This window comes from Onychostruthus taczanowskii, unplaced genomic scaffold, assembly GCF_017590055.1.
Source record: "Onychostruthus taczanowskii isolate IOZ18803 unplaced genomic scaffold, ASM1759005v1 scaffold33, whole genome shotgun sequence".
NCBI classification, from domain to species: Eukaryota; Metazoa; Chordata; class Aves; order Passeriformes; family Passeridae; genus Onychostruthus; species Onychostruthus taczanowskii.
This window is the reverse complement of record NW_024500683.1, coordinates 2,464,049-2,490,892: the sequence shown is the minus strand read 5'-3', so window position 1 is coordinate 2,490,892 and position 26,844 is coordinate 2,464,049. Positions and strand designations below refer to the sequence as shown.

The 26,844-nt window shown below is 36.4% G+C and overlaps 1 protein-coding gene across 1 annotated transcript in view; it reads left to right on the top strand.

The window, feature by feature from the left end:
• RIMS1 (regulating synaptic membrane exocytosis 1) overlaps positions 1-26,844 on the top strand; it is a 305,714-nt gene that overhangs the window by 109,883 nt on the left and 168,987 nt on the right. Inside the window, exons 8-9 of the mRNA XM_041410580.1 lie at positions 5,920-6,133; positions 7,676-7,687. Of these exons, the coding sequence (XP_041266514.1) occupies positions 5,920-6,133; positions 7,676-7,687 (226 nt within the window). The remainder of the gene's footprint in view (positions 1-5,919; positions 6,134-7,675; positions 7,688-26,844) is intronic.

Genomic DNA, 26,844 nt, shown 5'->3' with positions numbered 1-26,844 from the left:
AGCTGGAAAGATATGAAATCAGCTAAACCTGTGTGATTTTTGTTTTGGTGGTTTTTTGTTTGTTTGGTTGGTTGGTTTTTTTTTTTTTTTTGTTTGGTTTGATTTTAATTTGCAAAATTACCCCCACAACTTATACAACAGTTTAGGTGAAGGTTTAAGTAGGTCTGACTCCAGTGTGTAGCACAGTGGTTACTGGTCCCCAGTGCAAAACACATTGGAGAGGGTGGTAATTTGTGCTGGAGGTAGAAGGAAATTTCTGTTTCAATTTATGAAGTTTGGTGTACAGGTCACCCTTGACACGAGTCAGTATCTATTCCAAACACTTCCATTTGGAGAGGAGACTAATGTGAGGTAGAGAGACAGACCTGTGAGTTACAATCATGGTGAGATTTGTGTTTGCACCATGAAACAGGGAGGAAGAAGAGATCTTGGCATGTGGAGATGGAAGGGCTGATGTCCAGCTGGATTAAGGTGATTGCTGGTGAGATGAAAAATGTTGAGAGAAAATGGAGTTGATACGTAGTTGTGTGTTGAGTGAACAGGGAAGAATGAAGAAAGCTTCAGGCCAGGTAAAATCTGAAATTTTGAGGAATATTTATTGTTTTTATTGTTGGATATAGAACATACTATATGTTTATAGTAACTATTTTGATATATTTATTAAAAATGCATAGGAGTGAGAGGCAGGAACTACAGGAAATGTGATTAGGGCAAGGTAAAGTCACAGAAAAGTGACAAGTTGGACAGTAGGAAACAGCAAAGGGACCAGAAGCAGTCAGTATGTGCAGGAGAAAATGTGCATATGGAAGCCGCTAACTCTACCATTTGAAGTCCTTTGATTAATGCTTGTATTTCTTTTACAGAAGCATGACCTTTTTTACCTCTAAAGATCAGTTGATTAATCATATTGCTACCTGTTTCATAGCTTACAGAAACCATGTCTTGCTTGCCTTTGGTTCTTAAAACAACAGTTCACACTGAATTAAAAAATACTACAATAGCATTAACACAGAAATATTAACATCCAAATTCACAGAAGTCCAGTATTTTGCAATATGAGTACATCCTGAAGTTATTTCATCTTTATGAAATAACCAAACCAAGTATTGCCATGCTAAAAAAGCAGCACACCCCCAAACATTTAAAAATATCCTGGACTTCAAATAGACTAACACAGTAACATTACTACATCAAGAACTTGGGAGCTTAAAGAGTTAGATATGTTGTTACTATTCAACCTTAACTTGTCCTACCTGTACAGAGGATATAAATATTAATAATGGATTTATATGTCTTTGGATGATTAATGAAGTAACCAATAAATATATCTAGACTTCTCCACTCAACTTCAGCTGTTTTTTCTTGTCAACACATGCTAGATTCCCCATAAACCCCTCATTTCTCTTTATTGAGACAAAACTATCCACAGCAACTTGCTGAAATGGCCTGTCTTGACTTTACTGTGTAAAGTGTGTATTCCCAAAAGCCGTGACATGTTGACAGCTTTTCCCAGCTGAGGTGCTGGTGGGGCTGAGGGCAAAGCCAGGCTCCCTCTGGAAGCATCTCCATGAGATAGATGGGTGCTGCAGTGCTGGCACACCAGTAAGGCATCTGGTGCAACTGAGGTAATTCCAGCTTTAGGGAGCAGCTGAACGATGTTTTTCAGGTCACAGCTTCAATGTGGATGCTTAAAGATCACCAACAGGTTTTTAGCTCTAGCTGTTGCCTTCGTGGGCATATGCAGTATTGCTGTTTGCATTTTAAATTATTTATTTATCGTAAAAAAAGAATGCCAAGAACAGGCGTTGGTAAAACGCCTGCTTATCTTATGGAAAAACTTGTCTGAGCTCTGTGTGGTGATGTGTTTGTGTGGTGTGGGTGAAGAGGACAAAGTACTGCATTTTACTAAGCTTTTTTTCAGACATGCAGTAGCTGCTGGTGGATAGTTACTTAAGGCTGTGCCACTTAGAAGGCAGCACTTTTTCAACTAACGTGAACCCATGACAGGGCATAATATTTTTATAACATTACATCAGGTGTTTAATTTTGAGACTGAACCATTTGAGTTGAACTGGGAGTGAAAATACGATCTGCATTGCCATCTACTGGATTTCTAAGGAAGTACAAAATAGAATTTCATGCTACATTTAAAGTCGTTTAGAACGTAACTCTACATGAAAGAGACACAAATCTTAGTAAATCTTTTATAAAATCTGTGCATACAGAGTATATATATGCAGATGTGCTATTTTGAAACTTTCTACTCTTCAGCATATATGTGCAAATAATTTAGGTAGGTGTTTGAAACAGCAAAATATAATTTAATACATTAATTTAAAATAGCAAAAGAAGCAATAATATAGTCTGTTAAAAAATTACAGCTTTCGATTGTAATTTAAATAATGAACATGATAAGAAAATAAATATACATTTTGGTCCAGCTCCAAAGAACCCAACAACATACATGATAAATTCTCTGTGTTTATGTAACACTTTTTGATCAGTCAGTGTTATAAATGGCCTCAATGTTCATTGTTTGTCCTCCTAATTATATCTGTCTGAAAGCTTTAAATTATGTAAGGTATTTATCACAAGCTTTCTCCAAGGCTTACAGCTTTTGCTAAGTGTATGAAGATGTGAGTAAAGCTTTGAAGAATTACCTATCAGTAATTTTTTACTCATTTACACTGTCAAAATAAAATACAGAATATTCAAATGAAAATACAGTACATATATAGCACAGCTGAAGCAGGGTTTTGGTGAAATATCTTTGAAAAAAAAGGGAGGAGGAAGCCATCATGTTTTCTTGGAGAAAAAACCAGCAGCAAACTGAACATATGTTGGGTTCTATGTATATTGTAAAAGTGAGCAGGTTAAGTCTTTCCCTGTAGACATGCAAGGTGTTTATTGGCTTTTGTGCACTGTGGGTGGTGATGCTGACCCCTCACAGGTGCACTAGAGCCCCGAGCCTGATGTCCCTCTCCAAGCTGCTCAGTCTCTTCCAGTATTTTAGCAGCAGAAGAGAGTGGTTTAGTCATAGGAGATGTGGTGTGCCCAAAGATTCTGCCGTGGTGGGATCTTTTTTTGTTCACTCGTATGTGCCGTGCCTGTGAGTGTGAAATAGCAGTGCCCTCCCCAGACACGTCAGCTTGTGTGGATGCAGCTCTTTTGTTCAGAGTGTTGGGAGGTCTGCACAAGTGAAGTGCTGCAGTAATGTCTCAGAGCAAGCTAATCCTGCAAGTGCCCTTCACTTCACTAGCAGAACCAGATAAATGCTGGGGTGCGTGATGAAAATCACATGGGTGTGTGCATATATCTCCCTTACACAGTGGTCTGGTTGCTCTTTCTGTTAGAGGGCATTGAATTGGTGTCTGCCTCAAGGGTCTGCCATGACATTATATCATATGCTCTTATTAGGTCTTTAGTCTAACCTTTAGGTGCTTGTCTACATTAAGGAATATTTAATAGTTTAAAATTTTCCTTGCATCTGATGAAAATGTGCTCAATAGCCTGGAAGTTAAGGAGCAAATCAAAACCTACCATGTGGATTTTAGTTCTTGCTTAATGCTTAAAATACTTCTATATATGGCAAAACCATTGAGAAGGATTTTCTGCCACCATTATAGAAGAGCCAAAGATACAGAGATCCAGCTTTTTCCTCAAAAAAGTAGGAAAAGTGGTTAAAAAAAGAGCCAATTGAACCATACCTGCTGTGAGCAGGGCAAGATTCTTTCTGCTCTGTGAAATGTGCAGTCATTTTCTCCAGTTCCGTTCTTGCTGTAGATAAAATGTCAGCATTTCCTCAGTAGTGCCATGTATGATATGAAAGATAAAGATTTCAAACCCCTCATAGTACAATGTGTCTTACATGGATTCAGAAATTAACAAATCTATAAACAAGTGATACTTATTTATAAAGAACTTTAATCTCATCTCACTTAAGTTTTGCCCAGTTTGTAGCATGTTCATCTACCCCTTGGTGCACACAGAAGGACAGAAACATAATTGTGTTAATACTCTTCCTAAGCTTCGTTTCAGATAAAAAAAAAGTTCAAATGAAGATGGTCTCATTGGAAAAGAACAGGAAGAGGGGCAGTGCCTGCTGTTACCTTCCCTTTCCATGTTAGTGAACAGCCAGGGCCTTTGGTTTTACTTTAGTGGCGGAGAACTGAATTTAGTTTCCATGGTTTCATTTTTGAATAGAATATTTGATGTAATAAGAAATTTACCTACAGACTTCTCCATTATTTAATTGCATTCTTTAAGCTGGTTATTATAAAAATTCCTGAATGTCTTCTGTTTTTTTTATGCATTATAAGTGAGAAGCTGTGTAAGATAACTTAATTTATATGTGTAATCCAGTTATATGGTAAAAAGTATTAAGTTTCTCCAGTATTTTGCCTAATTCTTTGACCTACTTTTTCATCTTACTCAATACTGCAAAGGTTTTTAAGCAGGTTAGTAAAAAATAAAACAAAACAAACCCTCTTGCTGCTCCTGCCAAGCTTTTGATTTGCATAAAGCATTAAGTATAATGCATCATGTTTGTAGTTAGGGAGAATAGAATATTTAGTTACTTAGCTTTTGCTGCATTCTCACTAGAATGCACTCATGTGGTGTTACTGGTTTTAGTGTGAGAGCTAGTTGAAATACAATTTACAAGCAATAATATTCCTGTCCAACTGAATTATGTGTGTTTTGCCACAATTCCTGTGAGTTAAGTTGAATTATTTTTAGGCTTGAATATCACGTTAAAGTAAAAATATCCACACCACCAAAAAAGTATTTCATACAAAGAACACAGATCATTTACACCTTAAAACTCCAGACAAGTTCTCCACACACACACACACACACAAGCCCACAGAAACATGGAATTGTGTCACTAAGAATACACTGGTTAAATGGTGTGAGTCAGTGCTAATTAAGGAAGTAGGTAGCTCAGAGCAGAGATAAAGGATATCACCAAGACCTCTATTGACAACACACCTACTGTTTCCAATTATCAAACTCAAGATTGCCTCTTTCTATTCATAATCTGTGTAGCTGTTCATGATTTTTAAACTTTATCCATGGAGATGTATATTTGAAGCAACATCTGGAAAAGCCTGGATTCTACATAGCACGGTGCAAAGACCATGTTTTGCCCTTCTGGAATCTCCTCCTTAGGCTGTCTCAGGTCTTTTTGAGCTGTGATTAGGAGGTGAGTCTGTTGTGCAGCAGCATGCTTCTCCAGGTGGTGGGCATAGCGTCAGGGTGTTCGTTGTTTGGGGCAGCTGGAGGAGAAGTGCTGCTTCTTTCAACACTGGTCTTCATCCTAGGAACCTCGAATGCTAAGCTGGAAGAAATATCTGTAATGAGGGGTAGCAAGCGTTAAGTAGTCTGTCATACTTAACGAGAGAAAACACAACAGATTGTTAATATATACATTTGAAATAAAAAGATATTGTCATGTTCTTGTAAGGTCATTTTGAACCATGTTTTGAAGTGTTTGTTACATGTGTTAGTAATCTAGATTTTGAAAGCACTGAACCTGGAGATTGATTTACATATTTTGATTACACCTGATGTATGAATTAAGTTGGTTAAAAAGATGCAAATTTGATCACACAATTATTTCTTTTATTCGGTACATGGTAGGCAGTTTTCTTTGGTATATGCATTTGGATCAATTTCTGGTCAATTGAAATGATTTGCTTGTAGTTTTTGAAGTAAACTTTCAAGAATAAAGATGTCTATTTTTTTTTCCCTTTAAATTTCCCTATGCAATCTTCTGTGTGCAGTGTGTATTTGATATGAGGTACATGTAGCATTGTGAACAGGCCCAGAATATTAGGTGGAGTTGCAAACTGAAAGAACTACAGAGTAGTAATCTTTCCTCCTATTCGTGCTATATAAACTTTTTTCTCATCTATGCAGGAGGTTGCATCAACAATTTGAAAGCTATAAAGAGCAAGTAAGAAAGATAGGGGAAGAAGCCCGCCGTTACCAGGGAGAGCACAAGGATGATGCTCCAACATGTGGAATCTGTCATAAAACAAAGTTTGCAGATGGTTGTGGCCATTTATGCTCTTATTGCCGGACCAAGTTCTGTGCTCGGTGTGGAGGTCGTGTCTCTCTGCGATCAAACAATGTAAGTCTTCTGATGTGTACTCTTAAGAAGAAGCCTCGTGACATTGTCATGCTGCAGGTTATTCACTTTAAGTTGGGCATTTCATGCTTCATTTTACTGAAATGTTTCATTCATTGCTTCATTATAATGTGTGTATCATACACGTAAATCAATGTAAATCATACAAGTAAAGCAAATGTATTTAATGATTGCCAAGGTACTTGGAAATCACAGAATTAATTAAAGGAAAAGAATAATAGTGCCCAGTTCTATTGAATGAAAGCTTGTAGAAAATATACCTGTTTGTCATAGAATAAAAGAAGAAATCCTTTTGCTCAGGTACAACTCCACATTAATAAATTCTTATTGAAACCGTATTTAATATTGCATTTTTATTTTTTTAGAGCGTGTCATAAACACTTATAGATTGCTTTTACATGAAATCAGTCAATTTTTTGGTTTAAACAAAACCAAAAAAACAACCACTTTTCTTAGCACAGAAAAGTGTTATGCCAATTTATTTAAAATTTATTTAAAGAATGAAACTTCAGATTAGTCTGGATTAAGCATCGTGCTTTCAGGTAAGTGAACCGAATGGTTCTCCCTCTGATCTGCACGGGTTAGCTGCAGCAGCTTTCCACAAAGCCAGATGTTATCCAAGAGTACCCTCTGGTCAGTCAGTCCCTTCCAAACCTCTGACTGCTTCTGCAGTTTATTACATGAACAGTTTCATTTTCTGTCATGAGATGAGGCAACTTTCTCGTGTGGCTTTAAGATGCCAGGCTTTTGTAGGGTAAATTTATAGGTGTTCTTGGTATCAGCACAAATTCACTTAAAAGTGAACACAGATTGTATAACAGATAATTGTGTTCACAAGAGAACTATTTTGTGGCCTTTTCACTTTCTTTAAGATGGACATCTGCTGAATAGGCCTTCTGCAATTTCGTGTAAACCAAAAATAACCCCTAAAAAATATGCATTTCATGGTTATTTTAGAGGTTTTCCATAGCATGGATGTACCTGTGAGTCAATTAAATTAAATTCACATGCTGAAGAAAACTACATGAAAATGTGCCTGTATTAATATTAGTAAAAAGAGATGCATTGCATTGTGTCACCTGTAGAGGGTGTCATCAGAGCAAGTCTCTGAAAATATAGCTTACTTTGATGTATTACTTTATTCTATTAATGAGTGCATGTGACACAGCTTAACTTTATTCAGAAAAAAAAATTGAATATATATTTTAACCATTTTTCAGCCCCTATTTCAAGCCACAGAAATGGAAGAGTGTCATTTCATTTGTAACTTGCGTTTTGTTTCTTATATTGTTTATGCTTCTGTGGGTCAGGGTGGGAAAACATGTTTTTAACATATGCTGTAATGTCATCTTTTTATTTAAAACTCTTTTTTCCCCCCTTAATTTTGTGTTTTTGTCTTTTCATAGAGAGTTATTAGAATTGCATTTCTTTGAAATCTGTCTATTAATACTTGCCTATTTTATTCTTTATCTCTTCTTTTTTCTTTTCTCTTTTTATTCTGCTTCCTTGGATGCTTTCCCACAGGAGGACAAAGTGGTTAGAATCCATGCTTTTTATAATTTATTGTTATAATGTTGTTAGTTAACTGGGATACATATTAATGTGAAAAACTGAACTGAAATTTCATAATCATCCACAGGGGAGGGGGGAAAACAGGAATCCTGACACCCAGGCCCTACACATCGTTTAGCTGAACACAGGCCTTGAAGACAGCTCTATAGGGAAACCCAAGACTGTTGTCAAAATTATGACAATAAAAGAAATTAAGAACTGAGAATTACTTATAGCCTAAAAAGTAGAGGAGACAAGAAAAGTGTAATACAATTTTTTTTCATAAATACATCTTTAGTTAACAGTTTTGACTTTTTGCATGCAATGTCCTTTCATCAGCTTCAGGAAATCTAATTTAGTATTTTAATTGTGATTTTTCATTGTTTGCTTTGTTTCACTTCTGGCTGCAGAAGATATTCAGGGAATTCTTGTAAAAACAGCTTTTTGATTGACATTTTTAATACTATATATAGGCAAACAAATTGGACATAAGTATTGTGATCAAGGTGGAACAAATCCTTTTTGAATGCATAGTTATAATTTCAAAAATCTGCAGAACTTTCAGGATCAAGTACAGGCATATTCACCAGTATTGCCTGTGCCTTGTCTCAAGCAGGTGAGGGTAGCTCCCTGTTCATGTCTGCACCCTGTGCGTGGCATCAGGTGTGGCAGTGCTTGAGCAGAACAGTGCCTGGGCATTTACCACCTCTTCTGGGGCTGTTCTGCAAGAAGTGGTAGCCCAGGTTTTTAACTGGAGTATTAAGTGTGGAAGTTAGCTAGCTTTTCTGGCACCTCAGCTGAAACAAGTGTAAACTATTTACAATCCAGTGTAGTTTTTGATGCTTTCTTTGTTGAGTTATGCTTCTTATATGAAGTGATGTTATGCCCCCATTTAAATACTAGCATACCTGTAACCTGAAATTTAGTACTGTTCAATTCCCAGAGAAGTTTATTTCTATCACATTTGAGTATTGCAGTAGGTTTTTAATAGGTCAGTATTAGTGCTACTCTGAAGACTTGTCTGACTTGTTTGGATTGTCCTAAATTCAATTAAATGCATCCTTGTCATGTGCACTTGTCTTAGTTCAGGTTTTCCTAAAGGTTTAGGTTAGTTTAGGTGTTGAACTTCAGGCTTCCAGTGCCAAGAAAATGTCATAATAGTAATGTGTGAAAATAAATTCTACATGGTGTGATAAAGCTGAGCTACTTCACTTTAACAGCTGAAAAGTTAATGATAATGACTAGTCCTGAGTGTGTGAGAAACATGGGGATCACTTCTTTAAAATACCATTGTTGTGTCTCCCTTTAAAAGTTAATATAATATATAGAATTAATTCATTTCAAAATATTAATACATACCTAAAAATAACATGTTTTAGAACAATTGCTATAATTAAAATAGAGCAACATGAGCAACATTTCTTAATTATTTTCAATAGCTCAACATTCCTGACTAATTACATATGGCAAGTTTCATATCCATAAAAACTTTTAAAACATATTTATCCCTTAGCGTCCACATGAACATTTTACCACAATAAATTCAATAAATTATATTGACACAAAACACATGCATCAAGTGTCTTCAAGTTAAGGGTGCATCATTTGGAAAGGATGCTGAAGTGTGAATTACCAAAGTGTCAGCTCAGGAAAAGTCAAGTGTTAACCTAGATTCAAGGTGTTTCCTGAAGAGTTGGAGAATGGATGATACCTCACCAGGGGTGTTGTTTCCCATGCATTACCCATCTTTTAGAAATACAAACTCTGACAGGCACAAAGAAAGTCAATCAGAGGGTGATTGAGGAAATGGAGAACTGCTCATGTGAGAGAAGGCTGGAGAGATTAAGGGGATGAGACCTAAAGCAATTATAGTTGATACCTGGAAGTATGGAATTGATATGTAGAAATGCAGAAAATTTAAATAATAAGAATAGAAGACAGTGAATACATGAGACCAAATGTGTACAACTTGGTCCTAAACACTCCTTGCTTAAAAAAAGATGTTTACAAGCATTAAAGCCTTGAGAATTTATTTCATGTGGCTTACTGGAAAGAAAAAGAGCCCAATAAAACTTTAAAGGCTAAATTTAATGAGGTTAGGAAAGGATTTATATGATGTAGTTGCTTGTGGCTGTAGGGCAATGTACAAGGTCCCTAAGAGGTCCTTGCAGTTCATGATTGTAGCTGAATATTTTAAAAATGTAATGCTTTGAAGCTGTTCTTGATCTTTTCACGTATGTGCCAAATATTTCTTAAGGATTTTTCAAATATATATAGCAGAACATAATATGTTCTCTGCTCATTTAAAATCATAAAGGACATCCCAAAACATCTTGTAGTGAGAGTTAGTAGGCATAGGCTGATCAAGAAATTACTCCATTACACTTCCAAAATTAATTGGCAATAACTGGCATACTCTAGTGGCTAATGAGTTACATGAATTTCAGTGATTCTTGTTCTAAAATGTCAAAATGCATACTCAAACACATTTCTGAAGTTCTTTCATGTTTTTTGAGTATTGTTTAGCTCTTTGTACTTCTGACCTGAGTTTGCTCTCCTTTCATATAGTTGCAGACAGACCACATTTAATGGGTTTAGTTCAATTTTATGTGAGATAACATTTCAGAAGGAAGTCAGGTAGGTTTCTTTTTTTTTTTTGAGAGAAAGTTCACACTTCTATTTTGGCAGAATATTCTAGGTGGTTTTAGTTCCTTATAGAGGGCCTACACTTTCATTTCAAATCCTTTTAGTTGTGTTCCGTACACCGAGATTTTAATTGCCAGAATGGTAGTGGGTTTAAGTTACTTCCATCTGTTCCATTCACTCTGCCCTGTGATGTGAAATATTTTGGTTTTTAGGGCAGTGGAGAAGTCAGCAAAATGCCCAACTAGTTTTTGCCCATAGTTTGGTAAGGGGTGGGAAGGGTCCAACCTCAGTCCTCCTGATGGCGTGGCTGCCACTGCTTTCTCTGTTCTTCCCTGCCATGGTACCACAACCTTGTAAAGCAGCAAAATGACTGAAAATACAACTTCTTTTCTTTCCTCATTCCTGTAAAACTTTTTTACAGTATTCGGTTAGGTTTAATACATTAAAATACGTATTTCCTTTGTGATACCTGATATGCATTTCATTCTCCTTATAGAAAAGGAGATACATTTTAGGGTACAAAAACGAATGAGCAAAGGTAGTTTCTTTGGCTCAAAATTCGAGTATTTTGTGAGGTGCTGTGGGTGTATTGAACTAAGTGAAATATGTATGACATTGACAAAATTAGGTGGAAGATCCATGTTCCAGATTAGGCCATATAATTATCTATAGCAATCAGTCTACCATTGTAGAGGTTTCATTTGGATTACTATTTTTTATCAAATTTCAAATGAAAAAAATTGGGAGCAAATGGTAAAAGTAAATGTGTTCACAATTTTCCTGTGTTTTGCAGAATAGAGCAGTTTGTTTTCTCTTTTTTCTATTTACATATGTAAGGGACAACTGGTGGGGAATCCGGATGTAAAATACATTATAAATATAAGAGAATTTATGTCACTGAACTTAGTAGTATGTGGTTGCAGAAAATAATGCTGGTAATCAGTGCAGAAGAGAGTCCTATTTCTGATCTGGCTTTCACTGAGATTGTTTTCATTTTAGTATAATGTCAGTTATTTATACTTGGAAAGAAAGACAACTTGGAAAGATTTGCTTAATTGTATGTCAGGTGGCTTTTTCAGGGAGTTCGTCATTTAGTTCCTTTAAATTATGCTTAAAATTTGCTTACATAATGGCTTGCTAATTTAAGCCTTACCAACTTGAGTACATATGCCATGCAATTCAGCTGTGTACTAATGCTTTAACAGAAGTTGGTAATATTGTCAGAACAAAATGTCTGGATTGTCAGGATTTTTTTTTTTTACATCACTTGAACATAACTCCTCGGTCAAATTGTCCAATAAAAGGCTAATTTCTGTGTGCTCTGACTAACACAGCTGTGGAACAAAACCAAAAAAACAACAGAAGGACATAAGTTACATAGCAAATTGCAAATTCATAGCAGATACATTTTCCGTCTGTGACATAATTTGTTTCCCAAAAGATATGGAATTTACATGCATCGTGAAAGAAGCACTGCTTTTCAGTAATGCCTCCCTAGACCTGCTGTTTCAAGCAGGAAAAAAAAACCCAAAGACCAGCGAGAAATTGAGGAATTTCAAGTAAGGTGGGGATCAATGCCCTCTGCTTCTGGGAGGTTAGTTTGCTTTCAAACAAATGTAAGTGTATAAAATTTTTAAGGAAATCCTTAAAATTAGCTTGCTCTTTGCCAAGTTTGCTGAGGAAACATGTTTGGCTTGAAATACAATTTTTATAGGGTCCAGCTAGCAAAAATTATTTGTTCCTTGTTATATTTAAAAATAAAAAAAAAGAAAGCAGGTGATGCTAATGCTCTGAAGTTAACCGGATTGGAGTTTCTTCATTTAGCACTGGGACTGTAGAAGAGTCACTAGACACCTGGGTTTTTCTTCTACCATAGCCTTAAATCATCACTAAAACAATAACCACTTGATAAAGCTCTGTGGTTTACCCAGGTTTAGTTTACCTGTTTGCCAAACCCTTAAACTGTGACTTGTCCTGTCATTCTACACTTTGTGACCAAGAAAATCTATTGCTACTGCAACCCTCTCTCTTTAGCTGTGATAAAGGGCTCCTGAATCCTTCACGTCTGTTCTTGCTGTTGTCATGCAGGCTGGGTAACAGCAATCTGTGGATGTCTGACATAAAAAATAGTGGAAATTCCATTTAGTATAACAGGGCCTAGAAGCCCCGAACTTTTAATCCACCACAGTGTTATTTCTTGCCATGTAATCTTATTTTTACTCTTGTATTTTCAGTATTGTTGTTTCAATTTAACTGATTTGAGAATATGGGAATTATTTTGAATGCTAAAGCAATACCTTTGAGTGTAATAATTCCTTCCACTCCAAAAACTTGCATTAAAAAAAAAAATTGTAAAGATCAATTAGGCATTTCAGGAGAAGCTTTATTCCACCTCCGCTTGCCTAATGTCATGTGTGTCATATATATATGTGTAGAGTATATGTATGTATAAGCATATATTGTACAGATTTTTCATAGGTGAATATACATGCATACCACAAATGTGCATCCTACTACATAGCCTAATACAGGAAGTACAGGGCAACCCAATTTTTTGACCTTTGAAATCTGCTAATGATTCAAGGTATTTGAATCACCTGAGGAGTTATTATTTATGTGCCCATTTATCTGGACAGAAGGAGATGTTGTGCCATAGCATCTCAGAAAAATTGAGGTTGGAGGGAGCCTCTGGAGGTCATCTGATCCAATGCCCTCTGTTCAGGCAAGAGGGAACTTAGTCCTTACAGCTTGGCATATTCATGTGTCTTTTGACTTGCAGGGTGAACAGTGAAAAACTCAAAGATATTTCATGTCATTTTTGTTACTTGCTGGCTTGTTGTAACTATACACATTATAGGTTTACACAAAATCTCCTTAAATTCTGTTAGGGAATAATTCTGTGACTTACAGCTTTGGACAAATGAATTTCAGAATTTTAAAGAATCCTTTAGAGAGAACACTAACACTATGATGATTTTTTTTCAGCTCAGTGTTCAGAGAGAAAGAAAAACCAAAGCTACCAAATTAGGGTTAAATTTTTCATTTCCTTCAATGTACTATTTTTATAATTTTGACACTCATGATCTCACATTCTGTTTAGTCCAATTTAGTTGATGATATAAAGCTGAGGAGCAAAAGCAGGAGAGCCTTCCAGTGGTTCTCCCAAAAATGTTGTGTATCCTACTGGCTCAGTTACTATCTGAGGTGTGGGAGATCACTGTTGAACTCCATTGTGATAAAAGCTGCTTTTCCAGATGGGATACAGTGCTGTCAATATTGAAGAGGAACGTCTTCCTACCAGACTTGGGTCAATCTCACTACAAAGACAGAATACAAAATTTTGAAATTATTTTTCTTTTTGTGTGTTTGTCCAGAAGTATACTTTGAGTTAGTATTTAGATATTGGCTGAAATGATTTTATTGCACTTTTATAATAAGCACTGGTTTCAGAAAATACAACAATATAGAAATATTTTTATTCACTTTTTGTCAAATATGATTAATCTATGACCTAAATATCTGTAAGTAAAGAGATGCGATTCAAGGTTGTGTGTAAAGGAAGATAATTTTAGTTAATTAGTTTCAACTGCAGATATATATTGAAAGAACAAGTAAATTAAGCAAGTTATAACAATTGAAATCTGAGATTTTTTTTTATGCAGTGCACCTTAAGAAGAAAGAGGATAATGAAAGAAAATACTAGTGGTGCAACACAACAGTAAAAAGTAATGAGAAAGGTATATGTGTCCATATACCTCAATATAATCAATATGATCCTGTAGACTGTAACTTTATAGTAGATTTTGATCCTTGTCTATCCGGTGAATACAGTGTTGAAAATGAGCAAGTATGACCTTATAGATTTAATATGATAATGTATGTATATCTGGTGTAAGATAAAAGGAAAAAATTAAGAGTTTAAACCAGACACAATTCTGAGCATCTCTGACTAGTCAGAATGTGTATACAATTTTATAAATTCAGGAGAAAAAAAAATAAATTAAAAATTTCTAAAATTGTATCTTTATATGCCTTAAATAAAATATTCTTTCTACATCTTACTGCTTATAGTTATTAATTCTGATTGATTGTAAATGCAATAATAGTATTCTATCACCTTTTGCTTGCAATTGTGCCATCAGTAATGTAGATAACTGTAATAATAATGATACATAAAATTAAAATCCTAGTTTTGAATGGATTTCCATTTGAAATGGAAATTTCTTGTTTAATGAGGGCTTTTTTTGTAAGAGGAACCTTTTATTCTTATGAACAAATCATTATTACTGAATTAATAATAAGTCTCATAAATAAGTCTTATAAATATTTAAGGATCATACAGTAAATATTTCAGGTTTATATATTTTTCCAGATTTTTGGGAATAGGGTTGGTTAGCTACAGTTAGGATGTCTATTTAGCTTGGTCTGTGTAGATGATCATTTTCAAAGCATGGACACTCTGGGAATCTGTTTATAAGTCCTTCAGTTCTTCATTACTTCAATGTGTTTCCAGTAATGTTACAATCAGTAGAAAGCAAACTCAGCCTTTAAATCCCTGCAAAACCTGTAGATAGCAAGCTGCAGTTTCAGCTGTGAGATCACTATAACTATTTGGAACTGTTCTTACATCCTTTCAGTGTATTATGCACATTTAACTGTGTTAATTTTCCACAATGTCCTATTTTTTCAAGTCCTCTAATTAATTGTATGAATTGCTTTGAATTTACTGTTACCTCTTGCTAACAAGTTAAATCCAATCTCACTACTACTAATATTGGACTGTTGCCTTTATGGTGTCTTATAATCCAAATCTCCACTGGCATTTTCATTGCCACTTCAAATTTGCAATTGTTATTTCTGAATTCAGTTTGCCCTATTGCATTTCAAATTAAGCCAAAAATTTTCTTTGCAAGGTATTGTGTATTTATTGTATTTCTGTTATTTTCATTTCTGTAATGGAATTTGTTACTTTTTGGCACTGCAGAAATCCTAGAAGAGATTAGATGTCTCTATATACCACATTTAATACACATACTATTATTTTTTTGCTATTGAATGCAGAACTAATATAAGCAAATAAACTGTCTTAATGAAGAAGATATAGAAAAAGTATCTCAGTTCTCTTAAGAATTTAAATTTTAAGAATGTGGTTTCCTGTAATATTTAGCTGCCTTAGTTGTGCTACAAACGATCTTTTTTTCATTTTATAAAGAAGTCATCTTGGAGTAATAAAGTGTCAGTTTAGAATAAATAACTAATCCAGAGATTGTGACCCATATAGGTGAATTTAATTTGTAGATGCCTGGTTTCTCTGCATGTATTTATTATATCAACATTTTAGGGAATAAGTTCATTTCATTGGGTAGATTAGCAGCTCTTTGAAAGTGGTGGCCTGCAATGTTAGTGGAGGACAATGGGGAATCCTGGCGAGTCCATCTGCATGAGGGTGGGGTGAGTCTGGATATAACCCACTTTTCCAATGTGCTTCTGTATGGCAGGGCTGATCATATTCATTTCAATTCATGAAATGAATTTGCAGTGTGCAGTGCTTTGAAGATAGAAATTAAGTAAAAATGCCGTTATTACTGTTGACTACCATGAGATGTGTGTACTTGTGTAGAATCAGACAGTTGATATACTCACCCAGCATTTGTTCATGTGAGAGGTGGCCTAGCAATGAAGGAGGCATCTGTCAGACAGAGCCCTGAATGTCATAATTTTGAGCTATTTTTTGCATGCTTCAGGTAAATGTATCCAAAATTAACACATCTATTTCTGGATGGAGAGCTGCATAAAAATGTGCCATCTATTGGTAAACAGAGAGAAGTGGGTTTGTGTTTTGTCATTTGCAGTTTAAGTTGTGGTGCAAAAAAAATAGTCTGGAATTGTAGAAAAATATTATCTGGAAGCCCTCCTTGCTGTGGAGGGTTAAAGAGAAGGGAACACTTTACAAAGACAAACCAGGCAGGCAAATATTTCACACCATCTAAACTTTAATCTAATTCACCAAGAAGAAAGAAATCGTGATATCTCTTCCGATTGATACTCCAATGAAAGCCTAGTTTTAGAGACTGCAGGCACTTTGTCGTTTCTTTGTTGTTTTTTTTTTTTTTGTCCCTCCCTCAAAAACATTGAGGGAGAGCAGGGCAGCAAACATGCAGATGTCCAGGGCCGTGTTTAGGCTCAGGAGATTTGAAGAAATGTGTTCTTCTGTGGGATGCCTGAGGGGGTATGGTGCACCAGCAGAGCTGACTGCTGATGTCCAAGCAGGGCTCAGTCAGAGCTAGTAGTCCTGTGGCAGCACCTGATGGGGCTTGTTTTTATCTGAGCAGTGCACCTTCAGTTTTTTCAGCAGTGATCTGTTTCCTAGATGTACTTGGGTTTATTTTATTGCTAGAAGACAATAAATCTAGCATCATGTCCCTTATTTCAAACTGTGCCCAGCTGTGATAACTGTGAAAAGTCTTCTTGTAAAAGGATCCTATAAAATGGAAGATGTCTTCTAATCATGCATCATCCTTCCCTAAAAGACTTGAACTTTTGGCAAAACTAACTGAATCCCCTTGTTCAGCCTCTGAATACACTTGTTCCATGTGGTCACACAAAAACCAGCTGCCAGCTCCCAGGCATGTGCAAGTGCACTCATTTAAGCTCAGGTTTATTTGACAGCCCAGTATGTGACCCTTAAGCCAAATGAATTCTTTACTTGATCATTTTATTTCTTCTTGGAATTTATGCCTTTCAGTTTGAATCATTGTAGTCCTCATTTATGTAAGATTCTTCTATGTGATGGGATTTTTAATGTGAGATGTGGGGGTTAGGACTAAGTATGACTCCTAATATTTGAAATGTTCATAGCTATGTACACTGCTGAGGCAAAACTGTTTGGTTTTAGTAGTTATAAAATAACATAGGAATGCTAAATAAAACTAAATTTAGTAAACTGAATTCCTGGGCTATTCTGGCACCACAAAACCAGACGCATTTTAGCCAAAAAGAGATCCTACTGCAAAGAGAGATTTGGTAAGATTTTTGACCTATTATGCATGAAAAAACAACAAGTAGCTGAAAAAATTTCAAGAGAACAAAGTAATTATGAGAGCTAAATGTAATCTGTGCTCTCTTGCTGTTTCTCTTTTTATCATAAATAACCTTAATCCTCATCCAGGATTAAAATTCGTTGTATTTTTAGCCATGTAATGTCCTAGATAAAAGATACTTCCATCTATGTTTTTATATATTTTGCATTCTGGAGCATTTTGTACTTTTACTTAAGGGATGGACACTTTCTGTCTATACATCTTCAGTGCTGCAATTAGAGAGGATGTAGGATAGTTTGTCATACATATACCTAAGGTACATGGTTTTATTACTGAAGATAGAAGTGTATATTTCAAGCAAGAAAATCTATAGACAAAGTTTCTGTAATATTTTGTGAATTTCTTCAAATTCCTTTAATATAAGGACCCATCTTCAAGTCAGCCTTCCTATGGAGATAAATTAAATCTCTCTCCAAAACTGTGATTATAAAGTATCTGTTACCAGTTGTTTAATGACTGGTCAGAGATAAATGAAAATCTGGACAAAATGTAATCCGAATTTCCTTAAGGAGTGGATAAAACCCAATAATTTTTCTAATCCAGACTGAGGTTTCCAAAATGCTGTATGTTATTTAGGCTGAAGTTTAATCATGTACTGTGCAGTTTCAGTATTCCAGCTAAAACACCTGTCAAATAACTTACATGGTTTATGGAATCTTTGGAGTTAAATGCTAATTTCTCAATAATCTATTACATTTGTTATTAACTTGTTCATAAAAAACAGGCTCCCATAGCAAAACACTTTGAAGTGGTGAGTTTTGGGACAATTTTTTGGGATGTTACATTCTAATAAGTTGAATATTACTGAGAAGTGCAGATTAATCATAGAGATGAGCAAATGTTGCTGGGACTCTCTGGAAATAGATGAGCATGGGAATGATGGTTGTGATGTCATGACTAGAGGAAGTTTTTGTATGTTGCTGAGATTTTAATACTAGTAGTGAAACTTTTTCTCTGCAACATGTGGTAAGTGATCAAAGCTCATACCTATGTATGCATCAGCAAAGTAAATCTTTCTACTTTTTCTTCTCTGACCAAATAGCTTCTACAAACTGAGAGAGGGCAGTGGAAAGTTCATCAGCAAACTGTTCTAAAGAGCTTTGTCATCCTGACAGCTGTACCCCTCAGGATTATTTGGATCAGTCCTTTTAGCTGTAAAGAAGCCTGTTTGTCTAGACTATTTCAGGGACTCACTGCCTTTGTGGATGGGTCAAGAGACCACAGAGACAGCTTCTTGCCCATGTAAATTTAATGCAGCAGAAAAAGGGAATTAAACTGAGGAAGACTTAATCTACTTTATGTTTTTGTTTGGGGTTTTTTTGCCCCCTAAGCTTTCAGCATAGATATAAACATACTCTTGTGAATGTCCTGTGTTGCAGGTTATACCCCTTCATTCCATACCCCTGATGTTTTCCTAATCAACCAGTGAGTGTTTAGTAGAGCCTAATGCTGATGTTAGAGGAGTTTATCTCTTGGTCATTTGTGTAGACTATTAAAGAGGAGACTGGTGAAGTGTCCAAAGGAGATTAAGTCAATACATTTACCTGCCAGACTGTGTAGGAACCAGTTCCAGATGAGTAGCCCTCATATTATGAGCACCCAGCTCATTATATGTGAGCCGGGTTTATGCTTTTGTGATACTTATGGGGGGAGATCAGCGTGCCCCAGAGTGCTTCAGCTTGCTCTGAACTAGACTAAATCAGCTCTGCATCTTTCTCAACTGTGGCTCCTGTTTAGCCAGGTAGAGTCACCAAGTGTCCTGTACGGTACTGCAGAGTTTTACTGTGGCTCCCAGCAGCTGCCCCAGTCAGGGTGGCTCTCAGGTGATACCCACATTGTACCTTACAGCTCCACGCTCGTATTTTGGAAAATTTAGGGCAATGAAGGTAGGAATGAAGGCCAGTGTTGAGGCAGTTGAATTCTACATCAGATTTTCATCAGTTACATTAGGAAATTGTAGAGCATCAATGGTCTGTAGGCATGTTTAGAAACCTATATTTAGTCTTGTTTCTAATGAAACTCTACATGCTCAGTCTGAATCTTCTGTGCAAACGCACGTGTTCTCTCCTCTACAGGCAACCTGACAATCCATGCACCAGCTGTTTTTTTAACCTTTTGTCACCTACATGAATTGACCTCCTTGAAAGAGGGTGTATGGTCTTATGCAGTCTGTGATATGTGGAAAGTTGTGAATATATTCCAGTGGAGAGAGTTCAATCTGGCTTTTTTTCCCCTACATTACAGACAGTCACTGACAAGCAAATGTTTTATATTATTGAAAATTTTACTAACCCACACTTAAATTTTCAATATTTAATTTAGGATATGCTTATTCATGTTGGTAAATTCTTTTCCATTTTTTGAGTATAATTCATAGGCCTGTGAAGACCAAAATCTTTTATTTTAAATTTCTGACCATGCAATGAGACAGTCATAAGTTCTTGTTGAAAATTTGCTTATACACAGTTTTCAGATACTGAGAATTGTAGAGTTCAGCTGAGTACTCAGCTTCATAAAGATCAAGTCAGCTAAGGGAATAAAAAGCCTTAATCAAGGATAGAATGTTTTAGCCTTCATGAGGATTAGATGGTGATTGGAGAAAAAGCAAGTTGGTCTAGCTGACTTAGGAGAAACTGCTTCTTTTTACAAAAAGAAGACGACAGGCAGTTAATTAGATACAGAAGGCAGGTGCAGGTAGCCATGCAGCCAAGTCAAGGAGCAAGCCCAATGCTTCAAGCTATGAAAATTTCAGGCAGGTTTGGCAGGCAGTCTTATGCTAACCTAGTGTGTGTTTCTCAGAAATTGTGCTCCTGTTGCTATGCTAGAGAGAGATGTACACCTTCCAAAGTTACTGCAGCAAAAGCTTTATGGAGTGTCAACATCTGTTGCACACTGCTAGGTTCACTTCTCTCCAGACCATGTGCCTAAATTTCCAAGTTATCTATTGAAAAGAGAGTTGAAAGCTTGACAAATCTGGCCCTCTATTTGCAAGGCCCACTGATAAATAGAAATTAATTCTTCAGTGACTGTAACTACATGGAAAATAACTTGAATTTTAAGTCTTGATATGGAAGTTCATGACTAAGATAAATTTGATTAAGAAGGTTATTGAATCTGTCCGAGCTGCTGCTGAAATGCATCCAGATGATTTTTTTCTCCCATTGAAAACTATGCGGATAAATTTAAGATTCCAAGGACTGTAGATGGGCTTTCAGTCATTAGTAAAAAACTGTTATGCAGTTTGTTTCACAAATATAAGATTTACATATTTCTTCATTTTTAAAGTCTTTTTAGAGAGACTTCTGTGGTAGGTTGACCTTGTCTGGCTCCTGGAGGCTCCAACAGGACAAGGGGAGAAAATAAGATGGAAGAGCTCATGGGCTGACATAAAAACAAGGAGTTGGTTCACCAACAACCACTATGGGTTAATGAGACTCAGCTTGGGGATGCTTAATTTAATTTACTGCCAGCTAAAATAGAGTTGGATTGTGAGAAGCAAAGACAAAACCTAAAATACCCCTCTGCTCCTCCTTTCTTCCCAGTCTCAACTTTACTTCCGACTCCTCTGCCTTGTCCAGCCACGTGGCACAGGCCATCAGGCAGGGGCTGGGACCAGTCCATAATAGTTCTGCTCTATTGCTCCCTCCTTCTCCAGCTTGGAGTCCTCCATGGGCCACATTTCAGGAAAAATACCTGCTCCCATGTGGTTTCTCCAGGGGCTGCAGCTGCTGTCAGGAAAGCCTTTCCCAGCATGGTCTTCTCTGCAGGATGCAGGGGAATCCCTGCTCAGGGACTGCAGTTCTTCCTCTCCTAAATACCTTCCTCCCCTCTTCCTTCCCTCACCTTGGGGCTGGCAAGGCCCATTTCTTTTTGTAGCGCTGCATATCATGGGATTCAGCTTGCCGTGTTCTACTTAATCACCTTCTCTTCTTTGGCCATAAGTACCTGTAGTTACTGCTGTCTTCTGTGAACTGACTGGGTTTAATTAGTGGATTTATGCATGAAACAATAGCTTGTTTTCAGGGCAATTTATGCAGATTTTTAAAACATTATTTTGAAAGACTTCCCTTTTTTCTTTATTTTCTATCCTTTATGCGCTCAGTGGCACATGGGTTGCAATTATCCTTATTCACTTGCTTTCATTTCTCATTTTTTTCTCAACTTATGTTAATTTTTCTGATTACAATTAAATTTTGAAGCCATATGATGGCAATTTTTGAGGCAGTGTTACAGCTTTATTTCCGTTATAAGCTAATTTATAATTAAATATTTAGTAGATAATAACATTGCACTTAGCATTCCACTGTTACATTATACATCGTGTAATAAATTAGAATCATACAAAAGCAACTTTGTATGCATCATGTGGATGAAAACAAATTAAATGATGATCACAGAGCTGACTGTAAACTCACATCAACATTAAATAGCTGTGTTTCTATTTTAGCCCCAGAAAGATCACATTTGGGGTTTAACTATTTTAACATTTGCTTTTAAAAGCCACTCTTTCAGAAGTGCTAAATTATGGCTAGAAGAACTTTCTGATGTACAACACCTTGTATTACCTGTAAGTTGGCTCTGTTCTCAAAACTCATCTGACACGGTGCCCTGTGCCCCTTCAGTCAGTTAAGGCCTTTGGGTTTGTTTGGTAGGAATCTGCATTTTTAGTGTTTTCTTAGATGATCATTGCCAAATAAAATCTCTAATTTTTGCCATATCTATGTTATAAATGTAGCTACCACAATGTTTCTTGGCTGAGAAAATCACCTTTTCCTCCTTGCTTCTATTTTGGTTTTCTTTTTCTGTCCTTTTAAGTATATAACCTCTCCAGCATATATTTTAACAGTAATTACTATTTCTTAGCAGTATGTCTTACAGAATATCTGAAAGGTATGTACTTTCTCAATATTTTTTCCTTCTTATTTCTGGTAGCTTTCTGGATGGCTGACTTTAGCTGCCCAGTAATTTCCTTTTTCAATTTAAATGTCACATATTATTGTATTAAATGAGTGCAAAGAGCTTAGATTCCTGTACTTAAAACAGCAAGGAAAGAGTGCATTGCTCAAGATTAATGTACTCTACAGTGATTCTTAGGCTTCTGTGTAATAAACATTTTGAGATGGCTAAGTTTAGCAAATACCATAAACGTTTCAAAAACAGAAGCTCCTTGTGCTTGCACAGCAAGGGACATGGCATAGTCTCAGCAACCTTTTCAAACAAAATGCTTGGATCTAATTACATAGTGGAGAGGGTGAGAAATACCGATATGTAGATTTAGAAATTGAAGAGTCATTTCTGCTTTGATTTAATTTGAAGGACAGCCACTAAAATCATACAGAGGACTTGGTACTAAGCATGACTTAGGCAGAGCATGACATTCAGTGCAGGTCTTAAACCTTTCAGTTCTGTCATAGTCTGCAAGCAGCATATTCATACAAGGGTAGCAATACTCTCATCACTTGTGCTCAGGGTAGAAAAATAGAGGACTCTTCTAGTGGTTGAATGTTAAACTTCAGAATAGGTTATTTCTTTAAAATAAGCAGGTGGGAAAAAAAAAGTGAAGGATTTGCAAATAAAGGACTGCAGTGCCACATGATTATTACAAAAGCTGCTGGACCTGCTTTCTTTGCATTTAGAGCTTTAGTGTCTCACAACCAAGGTGGAGCTGTTTTCTGCTGTGCCCTGTGGGTCCTGGTCAGCTCGTTTGTGAGGTGCTTTGTCACAGTGCAGGTGTGTGTAGGCTTGGTAAGGCCTTAGGCCAGTTCTGCCTGAAGAGATGTAAAGCTCACCTAAAAGGATTTCTCTTAAAAGAGAAAGACAACCCTGAATCCCCAAATGCCTTCTTTCTTTTCTGAAGAAAAAAACCTAAACCCAAAGAAAAAAACATTAAACCAAGAAAAGGAAATAGTTTCCTCTGAAGTAAGTTTTATTTGCCCATGTCACATCTCTGTTCCAAATGCAATAACTTTGGCTCTGTGACAACAAAGCAATCCAATTTTATTGCTTTTCCAGCACACTTGTTTCCTCATAATCTCTGATATTTGTCCTATTTTCTCCTTAATGTCCATCTCTTAGTTTTTTTCCTCAACTTGCCTCTCTATCTTTTCTCTTCACCCTACTTTGGACCTTTTTGTCCCTTCATCCATGTCCTCTTGGACATTCATTCTTCTTGGCCACCTCATCTCACAAGTCTTCCCTTCTTCCCTGTATTCTTTTGTCTAAAGAACTGAAGTGGTTAAGGGAAAGTTATTAAAGACAACAGGGCCGGAAGAGCCTGACCTCCAGTAAACCAGTTGTATTTAAGCTGGGATAAACCGCTGGTTTTAGTATAATCACCTAAAACTTACAGAGACAGCCAGAATAAAACTAACCTTATAAATATGTAGTCTACTGACCTGATTTCAGTGTAAAGTTAAAATTAATTATAAACTCGAGAGAAATACAAAGAAATTATTAAACTCAGATTCTGGGAAGAGTAGATACTACTGAAATAATATATTCTTGAAAACCTCTCCCTGTTACTGTGGATGAGGGTGGAATTGTCTGATTTGTCTATTATGTCTGTTTTGGATTTAAATAACTGAAGTTGATTTGTTTGGCTGAGATCATTCTGCTGGCAGTGTTGCATAATCTGAATTAAAAAAGCTCGAAGATAGAGTCACAAGAACATGCAAGGATCAAATCAAAACTAAGAGGAGCAGTAACTGAGCATAGAATATTTATCACACATCTTGGTGAAAATGATCTTTACAGTTCACAAAAGGGGCACAGTGTTTGAACCCAGCAGAAGGCTGATGTATCTGAAAGTTGTTTTTTGATATACAATGTGATCAGAGGTACTCCTGCTTCCTGCAAACTCCACGTTTGTGTTTAGTGTTCAGATACATCAAATATGGTTGAATATTGAGCAAATATCAGTATGCAGGAAAGGTGATCCAAGTTTAGGCAACAGTAGATGGACCTCATCAGCTCTGGAAGATGTTGCTAAGGCAAAACTACCTTCTACCAAGCGGGGAATAAGAAAGTTCTCTCAGTTGCTGACATGGTTCTCTTTCTTTTAGCCATTAAATTTAACTCCTGACACACACAGAAACCTGCAACTCACAAATGCCTTACCTGATGAAAAAGATTGCTTGCTTCTGTTGAAGAGGCATGTGAGCACAAGTCCAGTTCATGGTCCCTGCATTTGTACCACTATGGAGTAGGCATCCCTCTATTTCAGATGATAAAGAGGCAAAATATCCTTAACTATTGCCTCTTCCCCAAATAGCCTTACGTTGTCACTGCATTATATGCCTTTTATTTGTTTAGGAATTACAAAGCCTCATTAGATATCTGAGAATATACAGGTAAGTGCAGAAGATCAGAATGATTCTCCCCATCAAGCAAAGTTCTGATCTCAAATTTTAACCTGTTTTTGTAACAGTATCTTCATCAGATAACAAAATGTCATTCCTGTTTGACTTTTCAAAGTGTATTGTTCTGCACTGCTTTACATCATCTTACCTTGTTGAAATTTCCCTCTTTCCTTGTGTGGCCTGCCAGTAGTATTGCAAATTCGGAACAGTAAACCTCTGATATTAATACTGGGTATAGTCTGTAAATTTGCTGTCAACAATGTGCTGTTTAGATCAGTTAAAAAATTGCAATATTCTCACACTGGCACAAAATTCCTAGTGCATTTTCCTGCCCCATTTTCCTTTTCCTTATCTTTGGAATCTACCATATTCAGACCCACAGTTGTTTAACCCTTTCTCAGTCTCCCATGGTCTTTGCTTTCCTAAAAATCTACATTTTTCCTTACCAAAAAACATTGTTTTCCCCCTTTATTTTTTAATAAATCTGAAATATCCACTCAGAGTTGTTGTAGAGCACTGATATTCTCTCTTCCCCTTCCTCAAATCTTCCATCCCAGATTTACTGAGGTTCCTTTGTGCTCGAGCTTGGTAGCACAGATAGCACAGACTTAATCAACTTAGCCTCAGACTCTGCACCTGGAGCGAGAGGTGGGAGAATTAAAAGAAAGGACCATGGACATCTCAGAAGGTAGGATCAACAAAGATGAAATTTAAAAAAAAAACCCAAACCACAAACAGCCGAAAAACCTGTGTCATCCTTTTGGTAAGGGAGTAACTGCAAATCAGATTTTGAGCAAACTCAATGTTGTGTTTCCTCAGGATACTCTGGTAGCTTTTTTGTCTTGGAGATCAGGTTGCTGGTCCATGTAAGGTAGAATATTATACAAATAAAGTGTGTGTTGGTTTTAAACATATGAGAAGTTGCTGTGATGATATCAGTGGGAAGAATCTGCTTTCTGTAATTATAAGGATTATAAGGATTATAAGCATATAATTATGCTTTACATAATTATAAGGATATAAGCATTTACATTCATAACAAAAAGTCAGGCTTAAGTATTTCTAATTATGTAGAAAGAACTATAAACTTAAGGATAGATGGTGAAACCTAAATATATATATGACATGTATAGGGCATAATCCCATTTGGTGCTTTGTCAAAATCCTGCTGGGTAGTAGTAATTGTGCCAAATACTGAAGGTACCATATGATGCTCAACATGAAAAGCTCTGTCCAGCTAAATTAATTAACACCATGATGCCTTTTTTTTTTCCTGAAACGAAATATTTCACAAATATTAATTTGTGAGTTTTGCTCGTTCACTGACAATTTATTTTCTTTCACTGAGAGCTTTCTTTTGTTTTCTCAAGAAAAGTTAAAACATGCAGGATCAATCTGGTGGAGATTTAAAATGATTTTGTTTAAGCTTACATTTCCAGGTTTATCTGGATTCTGTTTAGTACTGTTATCTTTATGTGATGTAAAAAAAAAAGTGTTTGTAACAGATCAGAAGTCATTTCACATCTTTGTGCTCAGCCTCAGGAGGACTGTCCCAGACAGTGGTGATGAGCCAGGGCTATGTGTGGAGCTGCCCAGGCACAGGAGGAAGCATATGCTTGGTGCCACTCTCCTCCTACTGTATCACTCACAAATTAGATGCCTAATTTCACAATCTGGTTGCAAGGCTCTGACGGACTTATTCTAGGCTTTGTGTGACTTGGGAGTGTGGGAGCTCTGAGAAAACTCAGCAGTCAGAACTTCTCATCATAGGAATTGGTGTGGAACAGAGGAAAATTCTGTCTGAGCAGAGTTCACGTTCATTAGTCATGATTCTCTGTGAGTGGAAAGATGATCAATCCAAGTGAAGATTTCTGTCAAGCTGCATGGCAGAGATCTCTGCAATGAGATGATCCTGCAATATGTCAAAAGCATGCTTTTTTCTTCTCCCAAACATTTTGTTCTTCCAAAGAGGATTTTGGGCATTTGTTATAACTGACAGATCCAAATGTGCTGCACATGCTCCCTTATGTTCCTTTGG